Source organism: Temnothorax nylanderi, unplaced genomic scaffold (genome assembly GCF_030848795.1).
Source record: "Temnothorax nylanderi isolate EJ_2023f unplaced genomic scaffold, tnyl_v1.0 TNYL_tig0587_pilon, whole genome shotgun sequence".
Taxonomy (NCBI): Eukaryota; Metazoa; Arthropoda; class Insecta; order Hymenoptera; family Formicidae; genus Temnothorax; species Temnothorax nylanderi.
Window position 1 is genome coordinate 83,209 of NW_027249649.1, and position 24,933 is coordinate 108,141.

A 24,933-nucleotide genomic window follows, 5' to 3' on the forward strand; every position below is an offset into this window, starting at 1 on the left:
AAGTGCCAAATGATCCAAGTTCATTCTTTTGCTTAACTTGCGATAAATCTAGTGTTGGTGGTTTATCGCAAATCCATCGTCATGCAAAATCTACAACTCATATAGAAAATTCACAAAAAAATTGTAATACAGAAAACGAATCAAATGAAAATTCAAATACGCAAAGTAATAAACCGCGTTTGTCATTTGATGAGCGTAAAAAAAGATTGGAGATTAAATTTTCCGCATTAATTGCTGAGAACAATATTCCTCATAAAAATGCTAAAGTTCTTCTTAACTTTTTTCAAGTTAATATAGATGATTCAGAAGATGTTATTGCGTTGAAAAGCATGAGCATGGGCCGAACAAAATGTAAAAATATCATTACAAACGTTTTGTGTCCAGTCGAAACGGAACGTGTCGTTAACAAAATTCAGAAAACAAAATTTACAGTCTTTATTGACGAAACATCCGATATTTGCAATACTAAATGGATGACTTTTCTTGTTCGCTATGTTGACCCGGAGACGTTAGATATTCAATCTCAATTAGTTAAATTAATTGATATTGATGCCAAAGATTCCAGTGCAGAAAAGTTGTTTCAGGCATTTAAATTTGAAATGTGCAAATTACAGATACCATTTTCAAATATTGTTGCCTTGTCATCCGACAATGCGTCCGTCATGATAGGGAAACATTTATCATTCAAAAGAAAATTAGAAGAAGTATGTCCACGTTTATTTACTTTTTCATGCTCTTGCCATTCCGCTGCATTAGCAGCGCGTGCTGCATGTGATAAATTACCCTCATTTTGCGATGATTTCATAAAAAAAGTAGCTAATTACATTAACAGCAGTCCGAAACGTTCGGCTATTTTTAAGGAATTTTGTGAATGTTTCCAAGAAAAATATCGCAAAATATTAAAATTATGTGAAACACGCTGGCTTTCTCACTACATGTGTGTAGAAAGACTTCTGGAATCTTGGGATACTATTAAGCATTTTCTTACTGAAATGGTTGTTAGTGAGAAAACAAAATCTGGAGAATATCTATTATCTCAGATGAGCAACGTAGAAATAAAAGCGTATTTTCTATTTTTAAAATATGTTTTAAATTTTTTTAATGCATTTAATGCATTTTTTCAAGCATTAGAAACGAGAATCTATTTATTGCACTCAAAATCTGTAAACTTTCTTTTCCAAGTCTGTCGAAACTTTTTAAAAGAGGAGCATTTAAAACCTTTCTCCATAAACACAGTATTCTCTTTAACAGAAAATCAAAAAAGTCTTAACGAAATTACTTTAGGATCAGACTGTGATAAATATCTTAACGAATTAATGCTGCAGGGGCATACAGACATTGTTACAACAGTTCGACAAAACTGTTTAACATTTTATGTGACTGCTGCAGAAGAAATTCGCAAAAGATTACCTCTAAATGATGTGTTTTTGTCAAAATTAAAAGTTTTTGAAGCTGAAACAAGTTTGTTAAATACTGAGAGAGAAATATCATTCAGTGATGTTTTATTCGTAGCTAAAACTATGGGTAGTTGTGATGAAGATGACTTAAAGAAAGAATGGATTGCATTACCATTAGATTTTATAATGGAGGAGAAACAAAATCTCTCTACATTAAATTTCGACAATATGTGGAAAAAAATTTTGCAATGTCAATACCCAAATAATACTGTAAAATATCCTAATTTAACAAATGTTCTGAATGTTGTTCGATCACTTCCAAATTCAAATGCCGATCCGGAGAGAATGTTTTCCCTCTTAAGTGATGTAAAAACGAAAAAACGTAACAAACTCTCGTCAGCTTCTGTTAATGCCACTTGCGTTTTTAAGTCGGCGTTGAAGACGAGAGGAGAAACATCTATAAATATGACGATTAAGGAAAAACATTTGTCTCTTATGTCGCCAGACAAATTATACGCTAGAGATGCGAGAAAAAACCGTAGTACTTTAAGGCTACATGCTGTGGATGATATTGCTGGTCCTTCATTTGCAGACTGAAAGTGTTAAATCTTAGATTATAAAAATCTTGCATTTGACATCAAGCTTAACAACTATAAGCGTGTAAAAAATCTTGTCAGCATTTGACATCACGCTTACAAAGATAAGCGTGTAAAAAATCTTGTCAACATTTGACATCACGCTTACAAACGATAAGCGTGTAAAAAATCTTGTCAGCATTTGACATCACGCTTACAAATGATAAGCGTGTAAAAAATCTTGTCAACATTTGACATCACGCTTACAAACGATAAGCGTGTAAAAAATCTTGTCAACAGTTGACATCACGCTTACAAATGATAAGCGTGTAAAAAATCTTGTCAGCATTTGACATCACGCTTACAAACGATAAGCGTGTAAAAAATCTTGTCAACATTTGACATCACGCTTACAAATGATAAGCGTGTAAAAAATCTTGTCAGCATTTGACATCACGCTTACAAACGATAAGCGTGTAAAAAATTGTCAACATTTGACATCACGCTTACAAACGATAAGCGTGTAAAAAATCTTGTCAACATTTGACATCACGCTTACAAACGATAAGCGTGTAAAAAATCTTGTCAACATTTGACATCACGCTTACAAACGATAAGCGTGTAAAAAATCTTGTCAACATTTGACATCACGCTTACAAACGATAAGCGTGTAAAAAATCTTGTCAGCACTTGACACGCTTATAAAAACATATAAGAAATCTGCCAAAGAAATATAAAAATGCTAAGAATTTATGTGCAATAATACACACACACACACACACACACACACACACACACACACACACACACACACACACACACACACAAAAGGAAATGTAAGGAATTAACAATTCCTTGCATTTCCTTCCTGACGGAAAAGACCACCACCTTCTCGCGGTTTCCGTTGAGCAACAGTATGCACGTTGTATATAAATACAAAATAAATTAAATAAGTAAAAATACAAGCTACAAGCTATAATTTTTTATTCAGAATTAATATTTAATTTTATTATTTACATTTAGATAATATTATCATGTTAAAGTTAATGTTGGTTTGTTATGTAAGAAATTAAAAAAAAAACAGCGTGCATATTGGCCAAAAGTGGATTTTTATACATTGTTACATTTGCAAAGTTCAACTTTAATAAAAAAAATATTTCAAGGTCTGCAAATTAAAAAAAAACGAAGAATTCTTTTAACTTTTTATGTTTATAAAGATTTATGTCGTTGCATTTGGTAATTTTTATATTTTTAGACATTTTATTTACATATTATTCACAATTGAAATTGATTATACATATATCAGTGAATAACGACAGAATGATTGACATATATCTCGATATTTTATAAGAAAAGATTAAGTTTACAATAAATAACGTCGCCCATCGATTTGCCAACTCGAGATTCGGAGAATCGCGAGATCTGAAATATGTGCCGGCATAGCCGGCACTGGCATAGCGACGTCATAGCACAAGAGAGAAGGAGACAACGATCGTGTTCTGTCCTTCTTTGCGCCGAGCGTACACGGACAGAGGAGCGTGGCATTAGTGTGCGTGGCTATCCCTTGCGCAGCCTTGCCGGCGCATCCCCTCCACACGCTGTAGCATGCTGGTCGGTCTGCACAGCGGCATCACTGAATCAATTTTGTAAACCACATTAGTTTCCCTATTAGTCGCTAATCTGTCCTTGCCCCTCCTGATGACAGCACTGAGTTTTTTCGGTATCTTATATACCACATCACAGCGGACTCTCTCAAGAGTACCCCGTATGCCCGCGCTTAAGCCCTTCACATAAGGGATCACCACACATCTGCGTACATCAAACGTGCTGTCGCGTTCGGAATTAGTACTCAAGTCCCTTCTATTTTCTAATTGTCGCAATCTATTGTTAATATGCTTATTACCCAACTTAATCGGGAAGCTATTATCCACAAGGATATTTTTAATAATATTAATGTTGGCGTGATGGAAACGCTCGTCTGACAACAAGATAGCATGATCCACTAAGTTATTTATACTGTTGATTTTATATTTGAGTGGATGGTTAGAAAAGTAATTAATGTATCTCCCCGAAAAAGTTGGTTTCCTATACCAATTGGTGATTAACTCATCACCGTCCCTAATCACAATAGTATCCAGAAACGGCAACGAATCACCAGTTTCAATTTCATAGGTGAAACGCAACCGTGGGTGGTAACCGTTGAACGCTTCCAATAAAACATTTATAGCTCGCTTCGGCACTATGGTAAAAACGTCATCTACATAGCGGAGGTAAACACGAACATCGAAGTCCAATAAACTTAAACAGTGAGTCTCAAGATCCTCCATGACCATATCAGCCAATATTGGAGAGAGGGGAGATTCCATGGGACTACCATGGATCTGCTCATAGAACTTGCCATCGAAACAAAAGCTAGTGGAATGTAAAATCAATTCTATGGCATGGAGGAACTGAGGCAAACTGAGCTTCGTATTTTGTGAGATATAATTCCATCTTTTTCTCACCGACTCGTACACCGACTCATTCGGGATGTTGGTGAACAGTGCTGTGACATCAAGAGACACAAGGACCTCGTCGGAGCCAATCCTCACATTTGCAATCCCTTTTACAAACGACCAACCATCCTTTACATGAGATCGTGGTTTGGGGATAGAGTCATGCAAAATCTCATGTATAAAGCGCGCGACACTATAGAGGGGACTGCCTATTGCTGACACGATGACACGCATGGGAAACCCGGTTTTGTGTATCTTCGGCAAGCCGTAACACCGAGGAAGATTTCCATTCGTACAATATAACTGCTTGAAGATTTGATAATCGATGATGTCATTGTCGTGCCACGACTTCACGAGTTGGTTAATCTTAGTTGTGATCTGTTTAATGGGATTCTTATCCACCTTTTTATAAGTGGAAGCGTCACTTAATACCTCCGTCATACGATTAATATAGTCAAATCTATCCATGATCACCGTTATTTGACCTTTGTCGGCTTTGGTGACAAAGACATCATCGTTATCGCGCAAAAATTTTTTACATTTTCTTGTATATATTGCGCCAGTTAATCGAGAAATAAATTGAATTGCTGACTTTTGTAAGTTGTCTTTATAATGTTTTTGCTTATTAAGACGACACTTTTGTAAGTTGTCTTTATAATATTTTCTTTGTCTCGTTCTTGCTGAGAATGTATAAGATAACGTTTTCGCTTATTAAGACGATTATTTGCTAAGTTGTCTTTATACTGACGTCGTTTTTTAACACGATTGTCTTCTAAATTCTGATATCGACGCCGTTTTTTAGCACAATCATTTTCTGACGAGTCTTGTTCCTCTCGACAACGCTTCTTAGCGCGATTAATTTTAGTATTATTAACACAATTGTTTTCTGAATTCTGATATCGACGCCTTTTTTTAGCACGATCATTTTCTGACGAGTCCTGTTCCTCTCGACAACGTTTCTCAGCGCAATTATTTCCAGCATTACTAATGTTTTCACAGGAATCTTTCTGAGATAAATGTCTATTTATACGTAGAGCTGTCGCTTTAGCTTCTCTATCTCTTATTACTGCTAATGGAAGCACTGTCTGAGCATCACTTTGTGGATCTTGAGGAAAATGTTCAATTGTATTCGATTCGAAAATCTTCAACAAATGTGAACGCATTACTCTATGATCATATCTAACTTCGTCAGGTTTAATATTAAACAATAATGAAATCGCAAAAGCTATAGCAAAAACTCCGCAATCATTACAGTTTGGTTGATATTGTACAGTAGGAAATTCGACAGGATTAATCTCAAAGTCGTATTTTGGAAATAATTTTCTCAAGAATATCTCGTGATGTTCGTGCAATTCTTGTTTATTTTGTGAATCATAGATATATATTTTTGTTGTATCGTAATAACTACATGCCCAATGTGCATTTCTATCTATAAGTTTTGGATCTGCACAATTAAATGGAGCTGACGAACTGTGCAATATTTGTATATGTTTTCTATGTTCTAGTATACGTTGAATAAATTGAGGCATTTGGATTCGCCATGTTCCGACAGGTTCATAATCTGAACAACTTCGCAAAAGTGTATGGAAATGATCCATATGAGCGTCCATAATCCATTTGCCTTGAATAATTATATCTTTTTCTTCAGGCTTTAAAATTATTTTCTTTTTGAAATTCTGTTTGGATCGCTGTCGCTTTATAATAGCGCGATTGTTTAAATCCTGTTGCTCTGCACGAGATTTTGTAGCATAATTAGTTTCAGAATGTGTCTTTGCACTTGTAGCAATTGCTTCAGTTTCTGTCGCTTTTATTGTCGCTAATGGAAGTACTCTTTGAGAAATAGCACATTGTGAATCTTGAGCACGATTATTTGGTAAAATCTGTTTGCATCGTTGCCGCTCTGTAGCACGATTTTCTAAATCCTGTTCCTCTGCACGACGTTTTATAGCATAATTACTTTTAAAATGTCTTTTCATACGTTGAGCAGTCGCTTTAGCCTCTCTATCTTTTATCACTGCTAATGGAAGTACCTTTTGAGGATTAGCACATTGCAAATCCTGAGGAAAATGTTCAATAACATGATTTTCCAAAATTTGTATCAAATGTGAACGCATAAACTTATGTTCATACTTTACTTTGTCAGGTTTAATATTGAATAACAACAAAGTAGCAAAAGCTATAGCAAAAACACCACAATCTCTACTGTTCAATTGATGTTGCACAGTAGGAAATTTGACGGGATGTTTTTTAAAGTCATGTGTTGGAAATAATTTTTCCAAGAATTGCTCATGATCTTTACACAATGTTTTATTACTTGAAGAATCATATATAAATATATTTTTTGTATCATAATAGCTACACACGCAATGTGACGAACTATACAATATTTGAATGTGTTTTTTATCTTGTGATACAGGTTGAATCATATCAGGCAATTGTATTCGCCATGTTTCGACAGGTCTATAGTCCGAACAATTAATTAAAAGTTGTTGGAAATGATCCATATGATCATCCATAAGACATTCGCCTCTGCTAATTATATCTCTTTCAACAGGCCGTAAAGTAATATTCTTTTTCACCGACATTTTATTAAAAATAAACGGATTGAAAAATGTCTAACAGCCTTTTTCACAAGCGCACAGCACCCGTTCCTTGCAGGCGCACAGCACCCGTTTCTTGCAGGCGCACAGCAGCCGTTCCTTGCAGGCGCACAGCAGCCGTTCCTTGCAGGCGCACAGCACCCGTTCCTTGCAGGCGCACAGCACCCGTTCTCTTCAGACGCACAGCACCCGTTTCCTGCAGACGCACAGCACCCGTTCCCTTCAGGCGCACAGCACCCGTTTCCTGTAGGCGCACAGCACCCGTTTCCTGTAGGCGCACAGCACCCGTTTCCTGTACTCGCACAGCACCCGTTTCCTGTAGGCGCACAGCACCCGTTTCCTGTAGGCGCACAGCACCCGTTTCTTGTAGACGCACAAGCACCCGTTCCTTGTAGACGCACAGCACCTTTGTATTTGCGCACAGCACTTGTTTGTACAACAGTTTTATATAAGTAATGAAAAAAAATACTTACCTTATCCAAAATTCTCCTAGAGAGAATTCTGCTGGAATCCTTATAAATCTTACACACAAATAAGAAGAAAATCGTGTAAAATATAATAATATGTAGAATACTACAAAGCGCGATCTTTGCGTGACCTTTTATTCTAGAGCATTATGTATTTTCAATGAGACATTTTCAAAACACTATAAGAAAGCTACTCTTTGTAAAGAATATATATTTCGAGATATTTCAAATTTTGTCTTGAAAATATAAAATATCTCATAAAGTAATCACTTTTTATTCACTTTTCAATAATTTTACCTTCATATTTTTATACATGGAATATTAATTTTTACATTTGTAAAATTGAATACGTCTACAAAATGCAATCAAATTTGTGAAATTTCTTTTTCAACAATCAATTTCTTACATTATTCTGTGTATAAAAGTATTAAAGTAAAGTTATCGAAAAATAAATACTTTACAAGATATATTTTTTAATTAAAAGTACAAAATTTTTAAAATATCACGAAATTTGTAACTAAAGATAGCTTTATTATAGTGTTAGTTATAGTGAAAAGCTCTAAAAGTAAGCTACAAGCATGCGCAATAAAAAGTAAAAGTTTTAATTTAAAAAATTCAAGGTGACCTTTATATCATGTAACATTGACATCGCCACCTACGGTCAAACTGATAAGACTAGTAAATAGATATTTTTAAGCCCTACAACTTTTGTCTGAACATATCTTTCTGAAATGTATAGTTTATAAAAACCGATAAATCTCCCCGAACGTGACTACCACCATACTTACAAGAGTATCAGCCGAAGGAGATGAGCACAAATATTTCATTGTGCATATTTCAAAAACACATAAATTGAGGAACATTTTAAGACTAAAATCAGTTTGCTATCAGTATTTTAACTGGTACTTTACTCTTGTACGTATGGGATGCTCACGTTTGGGTCGGCTGAAAGGAATGAGCATGAAAATCTCATTGCGCATATTTTAAAAGCACATAAATTGTGGAACATTTTAAGACTAAAACCAATTCGCTATCTGTATTTTAACTGGTACTTCACTCTTGTACGTATGGGGTACTCACGTTCAGTGTGGCCAAAGGGGATAAGCGCGGAAATCTCATTGTGCATATTTTAAAAGCATATAAATTGTGGAACATTTTAAGACTAAAACCAATTTGCTATCTATATTTTAACTGGTACTTTACTCTTGTACGTATGACTTACTCATGTTCGGGTCGGCCAAAGGGGATAAACACGGAAATCTCATTGCGCATATTTTAAAAGCACATAAATTGTGGAACATTTTAAAACTAAAACCAATTCGCTATCTGTATTTTAACTAATACTTTACTCTTGTACGTATGGGGTACTCACGTTCGAGTTGGCCAAAGGCCAACGTGTTTTTATTTTTCCGCTACGTGCCCTACGAGCGGAAATATTGCGACGCAAAGTTGAAATGTGAAAATATTATATTAAGATATTTCTACTAACGTCGACGTCTCTCAATATGACATATATATATCAGAGAAATGTAACTTTCACTTTTTCGACACTGATCGATAGACTTATCGGTCAGAAAGAAAATTTTTATTTAGGTAAATTAGACATTTCACGAATAGCATATATACTTGCAGAAAGGTAAAATAAAATACCTGTTAAAATTTGAGCCCTTAATATTAATATTAACAGGTCGCTCATCGCGATTTCTTATTTTTCATTTAGTAAAATAGAAAAAATTTTATAACTATCTAACAAACAGTAATACAGCATTGCTCCACATAGATTTTTGTAGTAAATTTACCGCTCTACAAAAAAGATCTCTTATCATTTTTTCATAAATTAAACCGTTCAAAAGATATTCAAAGTTAAAGTTTGATAAATTTTATAAAACTTGTTTTTGCTTTTTATGAATTTTGTATTATATCGATTATCAAAAATTATGAAATAATCAATACATATTTTTGTAGAAAATTTAACGATCTACAAAAAAGGTCTCATATTTTTTTCATAAATATAAATATAAATATAACCATTTAGACGATATTAAGATTTAAAGTTCAAAATGTATAAAAATTATTCTTTTTTTTCATTGTCACGACTTTTTCACTCCCGGAGCGGTCCGGGGCGTGTGCCGGATCAAAAGGAGAAAGGAGAGCGGGATGGTAGGCCTCTCCGGTGATTCTCTCGCACTTCCGACACTCCACGAAACGACTTTAAGGTTGGGCGCCAGACGCGTGAATTCGCGTCCGCGAAATCGCGAGAAACCAAAAAGAGACGCAAGACGAAATAAGTCGGTGTGCGAGGGAATGGCTAGCTCGACCTAATAGCAGGGCGGGGTTGATGAAGGGCAGCGCGGTATTCGGCGGGGTGACGCCTAATAAAGAATGTCGTAACTCAAGCCATTAACAAATAAAGAATAACATTTATTCTGTAATAATCCCCGGATGAACAGTAAATGCCAATTCGGCTTCCTTTAATCGAATCAAAACGGATAGGTGATTAGTAACGCGGGCGTCGGATTTTGTAATAACCACCCGAGTCGAAATTTTGATCCTACTTTCAACCTCAGTATTCAGTTTAACGTCTACTTTGGTACTCTGAAGCCTCCGAGTTGAAATTTTGGTCCTACTTTCGACCTCAGATTCAACTTAACGTCTACTTTAGTACTCTGAAGTCTATAACAACCTCTATTGATTCTATTTAACCTACAGCTACTACTTAAAACCTATAAATTTTATTTTGATGGATTGGTACTCATCCTACTGTGATACTTCTAAATTCTTCTTAATCTTTTGTAATATAAATTAAATATAGTTAATCAAAACTCTCTTCTTTTTTAAATTATTTTTGAATTTTTATACAATAAAATAAAATAAATATAGAAATTTAAATATATTAAAATATGTAATATTTATAAGAAAGACAAGCAAAACGTATTAGTTTTTATAAAACAGAAATATTTTATTATATAAAATTATTGAAGACATAATTATTATAACAATTTAAGAATTGCAGGGAGAATTTCTGATCGTTAAGTTAACATCATTATTCAAGTTCTTGTTGATTTACAGGAATACCTACATACATTTCATTATTAATAATCATGTGAACACAAGGTGCAACAATATTGTCAATAGGAATTAATTCAATATTATTTTGTACGTGACATTTATGTAAAAAAGTATTGCTATCGTATATAAAATTATCTCCTTCAACATGTAATATATAGTCTGTTATAATTTTTTTAATTACAGCGTAATGATCTCCATTACATCGACAAAGTCTTATGCAATTACAATTACTAATTTTAATAAAATAAATTGATCCTAATAGAAATAGATTATTGTTTGCATATTGAATAATATAAGATTGAGTTTCTAAATTTCTTTGGTATGTTTGTGATATGTATAATTTCCCATTTTTTAATAAACGGAAATATTTATGAATTACTACATTTTCAGGAATTCGAAGATTACGTAATATATTAATGAGATCATTGGGTATTAATGGTATAATTTGATATGTACCCCGACACTAAAAGAACTTTCGGAAACTCTTTCAATAATTTTAACCTGTTTTTTTCGATTTACACAAAAATCTCGGATAGGACCTTCAGGTACTTCATCTATTAATCGTATCATTTTAATATAGCGATCATGAGATTTAGCAATTTGTGTATCAATGTGGCCTGTTCCATGAATTAATTTCAATAATTGACCATTAATATTTTCATATTTGAAACACGAAAACGCCCATAATGGTCCAAGTCTTTTTACACAGTCTGCTAAACGAAGCAATTGATGTATGTTAATTGAACAAAAATTTAAACCATATAATATTTCAAACTCTCTAACGAATTTCTTTAAAAAATTTTCAGCTACATTTATCATTAACGAAGTAATTTTTTCACTATTGAGTATAGTTATTGCTGTTACTAAGAGAAGATAATGTTCAAAATAGTCTTGTCGCATTACACCTTTAAGTACAGGAATAGAATAAAAAAAATACCACATTTTAAATTCTGATGCTTTCCAATGAAGTAACTCATCGATGGAACACCCCCAAAAAAATACTCTACTGATAAGTGGGGAATTCCTCTTGACACTTCCTCTAAGCAAAAAATCTTACATGAAGCATATTTTTCTTTAAGTAAGCCGTATTACTTTATAAAAGAGTGGATGCGTGAGATATAATCAAAAGTAAATTCCTCTATAGCAAATTCTACTATAATAATCCGAATAGCCTCTTAAAATAAGAGAATATGCAAGATATTAGTGGCACGCGCGTATACCAAATATTTCCGTTTATTAAAAAATGAGAAATTATACATATCACAAACATACCAAAGAAATTTAGAAACTCAATCTTATATTATTCAATATGTAAACAATAATCTATTTCTATTAGGATCAATTATTTATTTTATTAAAATTAGTAATTGTAATTGCATAAGACTTTGTCGATGTAATGGAGATCATTACGCTGTAATTAAAAAAATTATAACATGGCGTAACGATATACGACAGTCATAATCAGTGGACGTAAGTAACACACAAGCTTTGGCGTATCCTGACTGTTAAAATACACCAAAGCTTATGCGTTACTTACGTCTACTGACTATGACTATTTATTAGGGAAGCCATAAGAAAGATTTCCTTATTTTTGTCTAGTGAGGCCCTTGTAAGGATTTGATAAGGATGTTTTAACTTTATAAATATACTTTTTTCATAAATATATTTACAAACACAAAATTTCGTAATGAGCCGGCACTGGTTTCTGACATTCACCCGACATTAAGAAATATTATATCATATATCCAATTCAAAATGTTATTACTCTTTTTAAACTAAATTTGTTTCTTAAGATAATTTTTGAAAAATTATATATTTGCACTGGTTATGACATATGTAGACTATATATAACACTTACACTAAATTAAGAAGTAGTCTACCACGTAAGGCAGTTGGCTCACGATCCAGAGGTCCCGAGGTCCCGAGTTCAAATCCCACCAAGGTAAGTGTTTTTTTCAAATACGAGAAAATATTTATAATCATAGACTGCATCTTAAGAAACAAATTTAGTTAAAAAATAGTAATAAAATTTCGAAATAAATAATTTTTTTTGTCGGGTGAATATTCGTTTTTCCTCTAGCATTAAGAAGACTGCAATCTTAATGGACCTGATCATCCAGAGGACCTGGAGGCTTTTACGAGGCTTTACTGAAGTCCTCTTTAGAACCTACAAGCGGCATTTTGTGCGTTTTCTGCTATCTTAGAGACGCTAAGTAGGACTAAAGTTTCCGTGTAAATTAAACCTACATTGATCCTCTAGCATCTACAGATGTTAGAAAATTCAGGTCAAAAATAGGTCTAAAATTTCGACTCGGGCAATTATGATAAAGCGGACGCCAGAAATAGATGGAAAACTCCGTTAACTTCGTGAACGCGTGGAAGACGCAGCAAGATAAAGTGTGAGGAAACTAAACTTACAAATCATGGAGATCATACAATTTTACAGCTAATAGTAGAATATTTCGCGAACCAATAACACAGAGTATCGGTACAAATTACGACCGACTACGACAGAACGGAAATAAACGCGAAATAATAGCGTGAAATACCGCAAAATGATAGTGCGCCACGCTTGGAGCGCGTGAACGCAAGGTCCAAACCCGTGCAGGGATTCTGTCGCCAAATAATCTTAATGTGACGCAAATAATCATCTTAATCTACCGCAAGTAATAATATTAATCTAACGCAAGTAATAATTTTAATCTAACGCAGAGAATAAACGTGACGCGAGTAACGTCCCCAACGCAAGAAGGAACGAACGCAACATGTGATATCGCCAAGGACATCCTAACGCGAAGGATAAGGCGCCGGGGCGCTCGACATAACGCGAAATACTAAACCAACGCGAGGAAATATGCGGGATTACCGCGAGCAATACTACAACTAACGCGAAATTACCGATTGATCCTAACGCAGGAAACTGAGATTAACGCAAGTGATTCTGATCGAACGCAACACACGCGATCGTCAGCGATCGTCCAACGTGAAAAATGATGCGCCGAGACACTCGGCATAACGCGAAATACTCGAATTAACGCGAGAAAGATTACGGAATTATCGCGAGTAATAACGAGTAATAACGAGACGCAATACTAGGTCAACGCGAATGGCATCTTAAGGCGAACAACATCCTAACGCGAATAATATCTCAACGCAGCCGATATCGCGAGGATAATCTAAATGTCCGAACGCGAATCGTAAGTAACGCAATTAAACCAACGCGAATAACCGTCTGATTCCATTAATATCGCAGAACCTAAGGTTCGACCGGGCGAAGTACTACGCACAACGAGACACGCGGTCGTGAACGCGAAGGGCGCGTGAAATGGCGCTTTCGCGATATTGAACGTCGTCATCGACGCGCCTACCGCGATCTCCAGAGGTTCGTAGATTTCGATCGCGATCCCACGGCCACGAGACCATTCCGGTGCCCCTCGCTCTCGCTATCGATCGCTAAATACGCCTTGTCGGCGAATACGCTAATTATCGCGAATATTCCCGAGCGAGAGCGCGGCCCGGGGAGCGGTGTCGTGGCTTTACATAAAACGTTACCGAGGCAACCTCACCGTAGGCAGACTCTCTCCCGAGGATCTTCGCCGTCGTCCCAAGGGTCGAGAGGGTGGCAGCCGGGCGTCGTACTCAGCTCCGAAAGGCGACTTAATTGCGAAGCAAATACCGCGACTTGACTTTCGACGTGCGTCGATTATCGAGGACGATCCACGAATGCTCCCGAAATTTCGCTCGATGGCGGAATCGATAGCGCACCCCACCCCGGGCGTACGCGGCCCCGCGACGTTGGAGCGCGGACCAATGAGGGGTGAGCTTGCAGGCTCGCGGCGGATTCGTGCGTAGGGCCGTGAATTACGGCTTTCCGCAGGGCGCTAAACGGCCCTTCGCTCGCGCGGCAAATTTTCCGGGATTTTTCCCGGCGGCGGACGGGACGTGTCTGCCTCCGCGTTCCTCCCTTTCGGTTCGGGAATGGCGGCCATCCATCCCGGAATCCGGTCAGCAGTGTGAGGAGGGCAGGTGGGCTGATTTAGCCCCGGCGTCCCGGGGCCCTGCCATTATGGGTCCGCCCGCCGCTGTGTCACGCGCCGCGCGCGTGTTTTCCTGCGCTCCGTCGCTCTCGGCGGCCCGCGGGTTGTCGCTTCGATCCGCTTTTTGTCGTCCGATTTCTCGCCTTGTCCTTCTCGTCGACTCCGCCTTCGCGTCCTCTGCATCCTCTCAGGAAACTCCGGGTCTCGGTTCGGTGAGGCGCCACGCAATAATACAAAATATAACAAAAGGATCGGAATATCGTAACGCAATTATAATATGCCTCTGGAGATCTCGCATCGATTCGTTGAACCGTCCTCGGGCGTGAAAAAGGTCGCGAAACCCGCGCCTTGTGACGGCGGCGGGGCGCTGCAACGATGCAGCGAAACTGCAACGTCACAACATATATAACAAAATTATGAGCTTTAGACATATTTTTTTATTTTTTCCATAAATTATTAAATAACTGTAAAAATAATTTTAATTCTAGTCAATAAACATTATTAGTTACTCATTGAAGGCCATAAAATATATTTTTTGTCAAAACATTGGTTTTAATGAGCTAATATTCGTTATAATAGTTGCACAAGTGATCGACAAAATGCTGACGAATAAAATACCACTTTTTTAGACCAAATATCAATGATAAAAATATTTCAAAATAGTTTTTTCAATAAATTTATTGATTGACAATTATGAATGTTTAATTATATATTACTGCGTAAAAAATTTTTAATCTTTATTAAAATATTCGTGAGAATGATTCTAATGTATATTCCAATAGATTTCTCGGCAAGTTATTTTTACAGTTAATTTTTAATTAATAATTTACGGAAAAAATTACACTTTGAACTTTAAACCTTAATATCGTCTAAATGGTTATATTTATAAAAAAAATATAAGACCTTTTTTGTAGATTGTTAAATTTTCTACAAAAATATGTATTGATTATTTCATAATTTTTGATAGTCGATATGATACAAAATTCATAAGAAGCAAAAACAAGTTTTATAAAATTTAAAATTTATCAAACTTTAACTTTGAATATCTTTTGAACGGTTGAATTTATGAAAAAATGATAAGAAATCTTTTTTGTAGAGCGGTAAATTTACTACAAAAATCTATGTGGAGCAATGCTGTATTACTGTTTGTTAGATAGTTATAAAATTTTTCCTATACTAAATAAAAAATAAAAATTCGCGATGAGCGACCTGTTAATATTAAAATATTAAGGGCTCAAACTTTAACAGGTATCTTATTTTACCTTCCTGCAAGTATATATGCTATTCGTGAAATATTCAAATTTTATTATATTTATTTGTTATTAATTAAATTATAATATTTAAAATTGCACAATATATTTTTTATTCAATACCGATTCCCAAAAAGATCGGTAACGAAAAATTATACACTTTATGGCACTCCCCAGGAAATTCTACCCCTATTTTATATACAATTATTTATTTTTATTCAAATTTTATTGTATTTATTTATTATTAATTAAATTATAATATTTAAAATTGCATAATATATTTTTTATTTAATACCGATTCCCAAAAAGGATCGGTAACAAAAAAACTATACAGTTTATAGCACTCCCTAGGAAATTCTACCCCTATTTTATATACAATTCTTTACAATTCGGTCAATTATTTCCAGAAAAATTGGAAAAATATCAAATACCGGTTCCAAAAAAGATCGGTAACAAAAAATTATACACTTTATAACACTCCACGGGAAATTATACACTTTATAACACTCCACGGGAAATTCTACCCCTGTTTTATATACAATTCTTTAAGATTCGATCAATTATTTCCCGAAAAATTTGAAAAATTTCGGATACCGGTTCCCAAAAAGATCGGTAACGAAAAACTATACACTCTATAACACTCCCCGGAAAATTCTACCCCTACTTCATATACAATACTTTCAAAACCAGTCGAATAGTTTAAGAGTGCATAAAGAACATACAGACATTCTATTTTATATATATAGATTATATCTAATGTCGATTTTATATATAATCATATGTGATTATATCTAACATAATAAATATTTTATATATATTTAAGGAATAAAGCATTGATAAATTAAGTGTACATTTTTTCAAAAGCTAGAATCAAAAGTGAAATGATTTACATATAACTTGGCGCTGCTTGGCGTGAGATACTGCCGTGTCTCTTGATACCATTATTATACCATTGTTTGTCAAATTTTAAATACGAGAAATCAATCCTATCGGATGCCATCTATCGGATAATCCGAATTTAAGTTTATATATGGTTATATATAATCATATATAATCTACATGGATAAATGCTTAATTCTTATATATACTTTATATATAAATTATATGAACTTATATATAATCATGTCAAAATGTATGTGAAACTTTTTATATAATATATATATTCGATAGGATTCGTTTCTCATATTTAAAATTTGACGGACAGTGGTATAAAAACGGTATCAAGAGACACGGCACTGTCTCATGTCAAGCAGTGCCAAGTTGTAATATATGGAATAAATTATTTCACTTTTGATTCTATAGCCTTTAAAAAAATATACATCTTAATTTATCAATGTTTTATTATCGAAGTTAACAGTTCTTTTCCAATATATATTGACTATATATGGTCATATATGATTATATATAATTATATATGATCATATAGAGACAAAATTCATATATAATTGCATTATATATAATCATATATATTTATATATAACTAGCTGGTTACCCGGGCTTCGCCCCGGAGGACACGCCCTGGAGGACATATGTAATAAGACACACAAATAGGTAATAGCGTATATTTACATTTAACGCCAATAGATTTCCGCATCACCCTTGAGGTACTATTGTAAATGCGTTTTTTTTTTAGTGGTTTCCCCAGTAGGCCTATTCCACTGTAAAGAAATCCGTGCTTTGTTCCCGTATTTAATTACTTTAAATACATTATGACTTCAATAAACTTCGTGTTTCTCACAAACATAGTGTCTCTTATAGACATGGTGTCTCTTACAGTTATGGTGTTTCTTACATACATGATGTTTTTTACTCTCTCATCGTGCCTAAGAGATATTAACGAATCCGTGTAAATAGATTTTAACCCTTTTCACTCCGTTAGGAGTCGAATTTCTAAAAATCCCTTCTTAGTAATTGCTTATCTCCAAATTTCATGTTTCTAGGTTCATGGGTTTGGGCTGGGCGTTGATGAATAATTCAGTCAGGACATCTTCCTTATATTTATATTAAATTAAATAAATTTGGTTTAGTTGTTTTGTGCTTGGCATTGATGAATCAGTCAGTCAGAACATCTTCCTTTATATTTAAAAAAAATTAGTTCAATGGTTTGTCCTTTACGTTGATAAGTCACTTAGTATGTCAAAATATCATTTTTTTTCGTTTAATTTTTTAAGAATAGTTTATTTTTTTCCATAAAAATGAGCAAAATTATATAAACCTCTTTCACACATGTTTTTCTCCTTATTTGTTTTCTCAAACAGGCATGATGTCTTTCACATACATGTTTTTCTCTCTTCTACGAACATTATATCTTTTATCATACTTTCTTTTTAAAATTCTCCAAAAATATCTACGACTTTTTTTTCTATTTTAAAACTTCTTTGTATACCACATTAGTGGTTCTCCCCTCAGGCGCTAGTATCACAAGACTGTTTGGTGAGCTCACTCTCGAACATGCCACATAGAACTGCCCATGTGAGAAAGAGTCCTCACTTAAATCAATTCCTGCTACTTTTAACGACTGCCCCTGAGACTTGTTGATAGTCATCGCAAAACAAACTTTGATAGGGAACTGCAACCTCTTGAACTCAAAAAGATACTCTGATGATATTAGTGGTATGCGTGGTATAAATACCGTCTCTCCCCGTGCACAGCCGGTAAATACTGTGGCCTCGATAACATTTCTGTATAGAGCCTTCACTTGAAGCCTTGTGCCATTGCAAAGTTTTGGCGGATTCAAATTTCTCAACAACATCACTGGTGCTCCCACTTTAAGGAAAAGTTTATGGGCTGGTAAGCCAGGAGGATTCATTGTGTTAAGAAACTCTACTGGGTAGTTAACCGCGTCATCTGTATCTACCACCGAGTCCACAGATCTGTAATTTATTTCTCCTTCTTCGAATGATTTAAGAAGAATGTCATTAATGACACCAGCTTTATCATTCCTAGGGGTCAGAATGGCACGCTCGCTCAGCCAATCCATAGATTTCTCTTTGATATTCGCAATATCAGGGTATATCTTATTAATAAGGCTCTCTAGGGTTTTTACTACTAAACCTAAACTTGCAGGAATAATCACCTTTCCTTCAATCTCAGAATACTCTCCATCTCCAATTTTTAATAATATTTTTGAAAATTGCCCTGCAAAAACATCACCTTTCAAGTGTACCCTCATGTTCTTCCTGATAGAGATTTTCTTAATAAGGGACCACAAATGTGATTTCTTTACACACGCCTTGACTTCGTCTGCTCGAGTTCCCCTTGGTACTATCGGCAAAGTCTGTCTAAAATCTCCAGCAAGCAGCACGGTCACTCCCCCCATTACTCCATCGTTACCCCTAATATCTTTGAGGGTTGTACTCAATGCCTCAAAACCCCCCTTATGTGCCATAGTGCTTTCATCCCAAACAATGAGCTTACAATCGCGTAGTACTTTAGCCATGTTACTTTGTTTTGAAATATTACACAATGGTGTTTCTGTTTGAATTAAATTCAGAGGAAGCTTAAAAGCAGCATGAGCGGTCCTCCCTCCCTCCAACAACGTAGCAGCGATACCTGACGATGCAACAGCCAAGGCAATTCCACGTTCTCTCCTTACCCTCGCCAGAAGTAAATTGATAAGAAAGGTTTTCCCAGTACCACCTGGAGCATCTAAGAAAAATACCTGACCACCTCCTGACTCTACGCTACTAAGAACATGCCGATAGACAACAAATTGCTCATCTGTCAATAAACCCTCGTTATTCGATACCACTTCTTCCAAGGCATTTACATCATAGTTTGTCTCCCTCAAATAGTCTCTGTTCCCCAATACCCCTCCAAATCTTTTTGGCTGAGGCAGACCATACTGTTCCAACTCCTGTCCTCCCAAAGCCATCACTGCGTCCTCAATCATTACCAAGCATCTATTATACACCTCATCTATCATGTTCTGCGCACTACCTTTCAACTCTCTCTCTACCTGTCGCATAATATCCTCTGAGAAGCTGTCTTTATACTTTTCCCAAAGACTCAGAGGTTCAGAAAGTTGGCAGAATGCCAACATCACTCTAAAAAGCTCCCTCAGCTTTAAAGATGAATCACATAATACAGCTTCCTCTAAGGTATTGTCCCATTGCTTGTCATCTTCCAATAAACCTAATGCTTTGCATGTAGACTGGAATGTGGGACAGAGGACACCATTCACAGTCCTCAGATCTAAAAAAGACATTGGACCTCGAATCTCATGTAGCAATAAACGCAGATAATAACACTCAGTATTGTTTGGATGAATGGTATACACTCTTCCCAATACGTGGTCCTTCTTTATTCCTAACCAGCCATCCACATCCTTCCCCCTCTTTCTTCTCTCGAACTTATTATTTTTCCACACATAGTATGAAGGAACCTCATAATACAAGAGAGTTTTTGCAAATTCGTCAGTTTTGCAAAGTTCAAAAAAAGCCAATAGTGTTGTCTGAGGTGGATTATTTATCCTCTCAATTAAGTTTATAGAATTGAAGTACACACGCTGACCATTTTCAAGGTGAACATTGAGATGGAAGACAGAGGGGTACCTCTCATGTATTGGGAACGCCAAAATTCTCCAAACCGCCTCTGAACTACTTATGTACCGCCCATTCTCGTACATCTTCACCTCATTCTTCTCACTCTCCAGGGCAAAAACCGCCTGGTCACTTCCCTTGTTCACGTACTTGCAAATGTACTTAATAGACTTTACAGAATTGCATAATTCCACATTGATATGAGCATTGAAAATACGTAACAATACAGGGTTGTACGGCACCACCCAACGATTGTCCAGTTCTATTCCATTGATTTCTACGGTGTAGCCACCATCAGCTGGAGACCTTCTCCGATACTGTGGATATCCATCACCTCCTGTCTGAGTATCATTTTTAAATATTCGCGGATACCTCTTGCTGCACCTGCCTTCTTTCATGCAAGGCGAATTGTAGTTTAAGCCCCCGCATGGACCATGAATCATATTGGCTTTAACAATATTGTGTAGAAGAGAATCTTTTAAAGGATCAGGTATTTCCGCACAGATGACTTTGTCGATCATATCCGAGAAGATACGCTGCTCTAACCACAGCAATATATGTATGTGAGGCAGACCTCGCTTTTGCCACTCCACAGAGTACATGTAGCAACACACTTTTCCAAACAGACTACCCTTATTCAATAGAGCCATCATTTTTTTAACCTTAAGATGAAATACCCTAGCTATAATGTCGTGTCGATCGTGAGTTTTTTGCCCAGGCAATAATGCATCTGTTATATCCTTCCACTTTGGATTACAGGTAAAAGTGATAAACAGATCAGGACGACCGTGGTAGCGGACGTATGTTATTGCGTCTTGTGTCCGCTCATACATATAGCGAGGTCCTCCAGTAAAAGATGACGGAAGCACCACCATTTTACCCAGCTGAGAAACGTCAGCATCCTGCCTTCCCACGGCATCCCTCAGGTGAATGTAGCTTTCTGCCCTAAGCTGCGCCTGGTTATTTCTACTATAATTCAACCTTTCTGTCTCTATTTTGGCGTACATGTCAACCAGAAACTGACTAAAAAGTGAACGGAAGTACACCAAGTGGTTGACTTCCCCTTCTCTAATCATAATTCGATATGAGTAGAAACTCGCTGCGGAAACTAAATTTTTAAGTTGCAACTTGGTCTGAGGGTCTCGCTGAGGAATGGCAATCGAGTATCCATCCTCGCCACGGCAAAACATGAGCGGGTACTGCAAGGCGTCATACGACCGGTGGACCTCGCTGATGCGTCGCAGTTTGTTATCGTGGCTCTGCAGCACGATGTCTCGTTTGTCGAATTGCTGACCCACAATCACCAGAGCTACCTCATTTACTATTGGTGCGTTAAAGCGACCTCTATGAGCGTCATCTGGTTTTCTGTCTGCATGAATAACAACTTCAAACTTTTTGCAATTTGGAGATACCTTATCTAAAGTGGTTTTCAGGTCCTTTATGTAGCTGTTGACGTCATGTAGCATTCTCTGTAATTCTTTGACTAATACCTGTTTGACATCTGAAAAATTGCTGCATCTTAAACGCACTTCTCTATCATCCTCTCCCACAAAATAAATTTGAAGAAATTGAGCTTCCTGTTCAGGTAATGGCAGCAGACTTCCTACCAAGTGATATACCTGCCCCTGAACTTTAAAGGTCGGTATAAAGCCATCTTGTAGAACCTGCTTACCGCCAAATGATGTCATACTAAAGCAGCCATTGTACTTTCTAATATTGTTCATAAAGTGAACGTGCTCTGGGTGTCTGCCCATTACCAAACTATATAGAGGCTCGGGCAGAGGTTCTAAGGATGCAAGCTGCACCTTTCCATTGTTGCAACACATGCCAGGGGACTCTTCCTTCCATTTAAGAGCATTGCAATATTTACACTTGTGACTCATAGTTCCCAAAGCTATAATGCTCTCTGTCTCATAAGCCACATCTGGATCATATGCCATACCTGAGTGAGCTTTAACCATCCACGGAAGTACTCGCCTTTCTACTCTTCTTCCAGGATTACTTTGTTCATATCGAGACTCTGCCCCTCTGTGCACCTCAGGATTTTTTTGTTGGTACTTAGCCACCGCTCTTCTGTTCACCTCAGGATTTTTTTGTTGATACCTCGCCACCGCTCTTCTGATCACCTCAGGATTTTTTTGTTGGTACCTCGCCACCGCTGCCCTATTCACCTCAGGATTATTCTGTACATATTTTCTTGACGCATTTTTTAGTTGCTTTCTCCTTTTCGCATTGGTATATCTCGTACGACGTTTTCCATGAGCCTTATTAGGAACTGGTATAAATGTAGGCTCTGCGAAATCTGAGTTGGAGTCAGGCTGAGAGAAGGACGATTTATTGTTCTCTTCTTCAGTTTCACTTTGCTCGTACTCATCAAAATGTCCCTTAGAAATATCTTGTGTGAAACGTATTCTCCTAACAGGGTTACCTTCCTCACCGAAACTCTCATAGAGCTCACCATTACGGTAAACCTCAAAAACAAACCCGAAAAGTTGCCCAGCCGCCACCAACTCGCATAAACCACCATAAGTAAAAAGTTTCGACATTTCATCGAGATACTCGCTGGAGCTATTGTAATTGTTCCCCAAGCTGTCGTGAGACATAATTGAAAATTCCTCCCAGTTATCCACCACATGACTCACGATTATTTCACGCACATCCCTCGCCATTAACTGTGTGTTATACATAAGATAGGAGAGGGCCCGGAAAAGGCAGGCTCCATCCCCTATAATGGGGACAATAGTGTGAGGTACCATCTCCCCATTAACATTTAAAAAATCAATTGCCATCCCGACTTAATAAAAAGTAACAAAGCGCTCTCAAAAATTAAATTATTTTTCCTTAAATTTAGTTATAAACTATATTTAACGGCAGAAAAAGGGTCAATAAATCTAAACCTAATTAGAAACTAACTAATTACCTGATTAACTGCAAATACGAAATTAACGTAAAAGATACTTTACAGTTTTCTCCTTCTCTCTCTTTCTCTTTCTCCCTCTCTCTTTCTCTCTCTCTCTCTCTCTCTCTCTCTCTCTCTCTCTCTCTCTCTCTCTCTCTCTCTCTCTCTCTCTCTCTCTCTCTCTCTCTCTCTCTCTCTCTCTCTTTCTGTCTCTATCTAAATTAAACAAATAACAATTATTAAAACATAATAATTTAAGAAATGTAAATATTATGTTAAGCTATAACAACAATTCAAGTAAGTTAATGAATTAAATATAGTATATTGAAACATAATAATTAAAAGAATAGAAATTAACAAATTAATTTATATATATATGTAGATATATATATCAAATTTCACTGTTTAAAATAATGCAGATAATAATTTATGATTTATTTAAAATAAATCTCGAGAAATATATTCAGAACAGAATAAAATAATGTTTTATTCTTTCTTATAATGTGCAAATATCTTTCTTTTTCTTAAGAAACAGAAAGACAGAAAGTCAATAAGGTATAATGAAATAAATATACCTTTTTTTTGTCTCTAAATTCAACCTGATATCTCAAAATTTGCGAAAATTAAGGCAATTACATACATTTTTTTAAACAAAAATCAAAAACTCTCTCTCTCTCTTTCTCTCTCTCTTCTCTTTCTTATAATGTTGTTAATATCCTTCTTTTCCTTAAGATATGTGTTGCAATAAAATTTATAATAGCAATATTTCTAATTCTATTCTCTTTATTTCTTTCTTATAATGTACGAATATCCTTCTTTTTCATGAGAAACGAAACAAAATTTGCGAAAATTAGAGCAACTCTCTCTTTCTTTTTCTTAAGAAATGGAAAGACAGGTAACGTACATTTTTTTTCAATGTATACATTGCGTAATATACGTATTGCAATAAAATTTATAATAGCAATATTTCTAATTCTATTCTCTTTATTTCTTTCTTATAATATGCGAATATCCTTTTTTTTCATGAGAAATGAAACAAAATTTGCGAAAATTAGAGCAATTACGTACATTTTCATTTTTTTAAACCAAAATCGAAAACTCTCTGTCTCTCTCTCTCTCTCTCTCTCTTTTTTCTCTTTCTTATAATGTGTGAATATCTTTCTTTTTCTTAAGAAATGGAAAAACAGGTAACGTACATTTTTTTTCAATGTATATATTACGCAATATATATATTGTTTTAAACAAAAATCGAAAACTCTCTCTCTCTCTTTTTTCTCTTTCTTATAATGTGTGAATATCCTTCTTTTTCATAAAAAACGATAATCAATAGTATAATATCATAATGAAATAAAAGGAAATTAATATTTAAGATACATACCTTTCTTCTTTGTCTTCTCTCTCTCTCTGCGGTGGTAACTCAGATTGTAACATTTATGTCAATGAGTTGTTATCCAAGAGCACATTAGCAATATTTCTAATTCTATTCTCTTTATTTCTTTCTTATAATATGCGAATATCCTTCTTTTTCATGAGAAATGAAACAAATTTGCGAAATTAGAGCAATTACGTTTATTTTTCATTTTTTTAAAACCAAAATCGAAAA

General features: G+C 35.6%; 2 protein-coding genes across 2 annotated transcripts; both read right to left on the reverse strand.

Annotated features, from left to right (window-relative positions):
- Positions 1 to 3,516: 3,516 nt before the first annotated feature.
- LOC139784120 (uncharacterized) lies at positions 3,517 to 4,935 on the reverse strand. The gene has a single exon (XM_071723285.1). It carries the CDS (start codon positions 4,933 to 4,935, stop codon positions 3,517 to 3,519), a length of 1,419 nt encoding a protein of 472 aa, XP_071579386.1.
- Positions 4,936 to 7,095: 2,160 nt separating this feature from the next.
- Positions 7,096 to 23,034, reverse strand: LOC139784121 (uncharacterized). The gene is made up of 4 exons (XM_071723287.1): positions 20,493 to 23,034; positions 18,553 to 20,084; positions 7,541 to 7,588; positions 7,096 to 7,473 (listed from the first exon to the last, which is right to left on the reverse strand). Exons 1-4 carry the CDS (start codon positions 23,032 to 23,034, stop codon positions 7,096 to 7,098), a joined length of 4,500 nt encoding a protein of 1,499 aa, XP_071579388.1.
- Between the last annotated feature and the right edge of the window lie 1,899 nt (positions 23,035 to 24,933).

Excerpts from the sequence above, each read along its gene's own strand:
- LOC139784120 (XM_071723285.1), bottom strand. The coding sequence starts at position 4,935 with ATGGATAGATTTGACTATATTAATCGTATGACGGAGGTATTAAGTGAC.
- LOC139784121 (XM_071723287.1), bottom strand. The coding sequence starts at position 23,034 with ATGTCTCACGACAGCTTGGGGAACAATTACAATAGCTCCAGCGAGTAT. Across the intron at positions 20,085-20,492 it reads CGAGAATGGGCGGTACATAA|ATCTGAGGACTGTGAATGGT; the intron begins GTAGTTCAGAGG and ends TGTCTTTTTTAG. Across the intron at positions 7,474-7,540 it reads CTAGGAGAATTTTGGATAAG|GTGCTGTGCGTCTACAAGGA; the intron begins GTAAGTATTTTT and ends GCAAATACAAAG.